The 4,815-nt window shown below is 30.5% G+C and overlaps 1 protein-coding gene across 2 annotated transcripts in view; it reads left to right on the plus strand.

The window, feature by feature from the left end:
- The first annotated feature begins 1,523 nt into the window (after positions 1-1,523).
- Positions 1,524-4,815, plus strand: part of Marf (Mitochondrial assembly regulatory factor) — a 249,086-nt gene continuing 245,794 nt past the window's right edge. For both annotated transcript variants that reach the window (XM_018507698.1, XM_018507699.1), the window contains exon 1: positions 1,524-1,915. In XM_018507698.1, coding sequence (XP_018363200.1) covers positions 1,556-1,915 — 360 coding nt within the window. In that variant the 5' untranslated portion in view covers positions 1,524-1,555. The remainder of the gene's footprint in view (positions 1,916-4,815) is intronic.

Genomic DNA, 4,815 nt, shown 5'->3' on the forward strand with positions numbered 1-4,815 from the left:
GTAGTCTCAAGCGCTGTGAGCGGCTCGTGTCTAATTGAGCCGTGTCCAACTGGGTGCCATACGTTCCCATAGATACAACAGAGAGATTTATGGGAAAGATCTCTTGTGATTTGCCACGCCAGTTACGTTTCCACGAGCTCCATGGGAGAAAAGACATGTCGGCGGAGCGTAATTAACGGAATGCTTGCGATTGGACGGACATCGTTCCGTCAATTCCGCATTGCGCATACGTTCCGCACCATGAGATCGCGCCATTACACTTTATATTGTAATATTCCGTAAAAAAATGAATTTTTAATCCAAAAAATGCAAATCCCCTCTTAACCAACGCCTATAATTAGTCAAACTTTAAATGTTTATATTTAAGGAACTACTTTACGGAAAAAATAGTTTATATTTTTATTACGAAGTTTTATGCTGTAATAATATAACTCTTAATATTACTCTTGAATTTCGGGACACTTTGTATATAAGCGATACATGTCTCACGATCGAGATAACGTATCGGCTAGGAAGTATACATGGATTGTTCATCTTATAATATATAAGTTTTATTATACATATTTATATTTTTTATTAAGTTATTACATAAAAAATTAGCTTTTTTAACTTTTTTTTAAAATAGCCAATTAATGATTGAGAATTATAAAACATTATCTAGAGTGTCTCATTTTAAAGAAGCCAATCATGTGTTGGAAACATTGCGTTAAATCGAAAAATGTTTCAGACAAAAGTTTTGTGACTTTGAGACGGACATAGGGTGGTGGTATTATTGTTTGATCTTGGATGGCGTTGTCAAGGTGAGGGCTAGGTCAGAATTTTTTAAACAAGACTTCATTTTTTAGTATATTCTCATAGTTATCTGATTTATCTTAAGAGCTTTTTATAATATGATAGTAAAATATCTTTTCATTAAATATTTTTCAATTTATAAGGCTTTAAAGTTACAGTATCGTTAACATTAGCATTGCTCGAGGTGATCGACCGACGGCTAGAATCGCTTAAATGTTGTTTAGTATCATGATTTTGATGACGTTGAAGGCATTAGACATTGTTTCTCTTATTTTTATTTTTACGTGAAAGTAAAAATTAGAGAAACGACTTTCAATGGTCTCGACCTTAACATATTATCAAGATCAAGAACAATATTTAAGAAATTTTATCCATCGAAACACCATGGGTAGTGTTCTAATGCCGGCTGTAACTTTTAAGCTGTATTACTCAAAAGTATTTAATAAAAAAATATTTTATAACGTTTTAAAAATCTCTTGAGGCTTAAGCTACGAGAATATACAATAAAAAAATGGAAAGTCCCGTTTTAAAATTCTAAGTAATGTTGCTCTGATCTTGTCAACCCCCAAGATCAAACCAACAGTATCATTTTATATTCCCCTGAAAGTTATAAATCTTTCGTCTGAAACGTTTTTCGATTTAACGTATGTGTTTTTGAGATATTTGAATGGATCCTTTAAAATGGGACACCCTATACAAATAAAAAATCTTTATGTGTATGTGTTGCAGAACAAGTAACGGAAAAAGTACTGTAATTAATGCCATGCTACATGATAAAATTTTGCCAAGTGGTATAGGACACACTACAAATTGTTTCTTACAAGTTGAAGGTTCAGATAACGGAGAATCATATCTTATTACGGAAGGATCTACTGAAAAACAACCAGTTCAATCGGTTGGACAGTTAGGTCATGCTCTTTGCAAAGAAAAGTTATGCGAAAGCCATTTGGTTAGAATATTTTGGCCAAAAGAAAAATGTTTATTACTGCGAGATGATGTAGTGTTCGTCGATAGTCCAGGCGTAGATGTAACTCCAAATCTTGATGAATGGATTGATAAGCATTGCTTGGATGCAGATGTTTTTGTCTTAGTAGCAAATGCAGAATCTACCATAATGGTTACTGTAAGTATAATATATATTAGTAATAAACATTCGTAATAGAATTCGTTACAGAGAAGGAACTATTGGATATTATATATTTGATAAATCCAATCTATAAATCCAATCTATCAAATACACATAATTTGTATATTTGATAAAAATTAAATATGAAAACAAGGCATGTAAGAGTCAATACCAACGCGCAATATTAAAAAATATTCAGAATTCTATTACATTACATTAAATAACATTACATAAATTCCATTGCAAAATATTACATGTTTCGGTCTTTATATTAGACCCTCTTCAGATATATGTTAAATATAAAATTGTTACACTATTTCGAAAACGTTGAATAAAATTCAAAAGTAAACCGCGTCAACGAATGAACATAAACCAAAGATATCGAAGTTGTTTGACAAAAGGTTGGATGGCCGATTGAACAGAATTTCTTGATGTTCTAACAAAATTCTACAGTTAATTAATTCAATAATCACTCAAGCGAACACGATAGAACACTCACCATTATATGTCAACAATTTATAAACTCGAAGATGAAATATTCATAATCTTCTTGTCAGTCAGTGTCATAGCAAATAATAATTAATATTCGTCATAATGTAAGATCACAGAGTCCAATTCCATTAAATTATATTTTTCAATAATAGACAGTCAAAGTATAAAAATTGTAGAGAGTCCAGAGATAAAATTACATATGTATAACTGTTTCAACTGACAAACACTGGCTAACAGAAAATTACTTATATTAGTATGATCTTGGCTATACAAAGTTGAATTTGTTTACAATAGGAATGTATAGTATGATTTCGGTGTTCAGCAATACGTGTTCTTAGCTGTCTACTCGTCTGTCATATCCTACATACGATGCATCACAATCATTACAATTAATCTTATACACAACGTTATTTTTAGACAGACGAAGATAAGGATCCTTGTGTACCTTAATATATTTCTGTAATTTATTCATACTGTAAAACGAGACTTTGATATCTTTCCTATTAAATTGATTAAATTTTTCTGTTACTAACGGAATGAATGGCACTGTAAACCATGAAACATCGGTTACTTGGTCACCACTATTATGATCTTGATTATTACACGCTGCACCTCTAACTCTGATGTTCTTTAGTCTTTTATTAATTACATCAAATATAAGTTTAAGCGGATAATCATTATCTCGTAAAATATTAATTATAAGAGTCAAATTTTTATTATGAAATTCCGAATCAGACAATAAGATAGCCCTGTCAACCAAACTGATAACCCCCTTTTTTTTGAGATAACGGGTGGTTGGAATAAAAATTTAAAAACCTCCCTGAAAAACTAGGTTTATGATACCAATCAAAAAAGATAAAAAATTATTTTTAACCGTCATTTTGATATATATATGTCAAGAAAATTTAAAGAATCACCACCAATCTCCAGGGTGAGTTTTAAACGTGGGTGGAAAGAATTAAAACAATCCAAAAAATTGTCAACTTCAGATGAAAGAACCGCAGCGCATAGATCATCCACATATCGGTAATAAAAAAGAGTGTTGTTCTTAAACATATTTCTTCGTCTGTCTAAAAATAATGTTGTGTATACGATTAATTGTAATGATTGTGATGCATCGTATGTAAGACAGACGAGTAGACAGCTAAGAACACGTATTGCTGAACACCGAAATCATACACGTTGGAACACTTCGTCTCGTTCAGTTATAACAGAACATAGATTAGAGAGTAATCATGATTTCAATTGGGATGAAATAGAAGTTCTTGACGAGGAACCTTGTTACCATAAGCGATTAATTTCCGAGATGCTTCATATAAAAGAACAAAAGAATAGCATCAATTTTCAAACCGACACTGAGGGCTTACATAAGGCATACATTCCTATTGTAAACAAATTCAACTTTGTATAGCCAAGATCATACTAATATAAGTAATTTTCTGTTAGTCAGTGTTTGTCAGTTGAAACAGTTATACATATGTAATTTTATCTCTGGACTCTCTACAATTTTTATACTTTGACTGTCTATTATTGAAAAATATAATTTAATGGAATTGGACTCTGTGATCTTACATTATGACGAATATTAATTATTATTTGCTATGACACTGACTGACAAGAAGATTATGAATATTTCATCTTCGAGTTTATAAATTGTTGACATATAATGGTGAGTGTTCTATCGTGTTCGCTTGAGTGATTATTGAATTAATTAACTGTAGAATTTTGTTAGAACATCAAGAAATTCTGTTCAATCGGCCATCCAACCTTTTGTCAAGCAATTTCGATACCTTTGGTTTATGTTCATTCGTTGACGTGGTTTACGTTTGAATTTTATTCAGCGTTTTCGAAATAGTGTAACAATTTTATATTTAACATATATCTGAAGAGGGTCTAATATAAAGACCGAAACATGTAATATTTTGCAATAGAATTTATGTAATGTTATTTAACGTAATGTAATAGAATTCTGATTTTTTTTTAATATTGTGCGTTGGTATTGACTCTTACATGCCTTGTTTTCATATTTAATTTGTATATTTGAAAAAAAATTATTTTGGAGGAAAATGTTTATTTATTCAACAATAATATTCAATATTTTCTTTTGATAATATTGTGGATTATTGTGGAATACCATTTTGTCACGAATGTGAATAATCATTGCCAACTATTTTTACCTATTGAACATGAATTCGTGTGCAAGTCACAATTTTTTAGAAAAATGGCGTCAGAAAAACAAAAAACGACTTACATTCATTCAAATTTAAGGAGGTTGTAAGGGCATAAAACACATATATTAATATTTTCGCTTTAAACAAACTACATACATGTGAAAATTGTGTTTATAACATTCTGGTTTTATTGAGCAACACATTTTTATAGGTTATTTATTTTATTTGTTATTA

This window comes from Trachymyrmex cornetzi, unplaced genomic scaffold (assembly GCF_001594075.2).
Source record: "Trachymyrmex cornetzi isolate Tcor2-1 unplaced genomic scaffold, Tcor1.1 scaffold246, whole genome shotgun sequence".
Classification (NCBI taxonomy): Eukaryota; Metazoa; Arthropoda; class Insecta; order Hymenoptera; family Formicidae; genus Trachymyrmex; species Trachymyrmex cornetzi.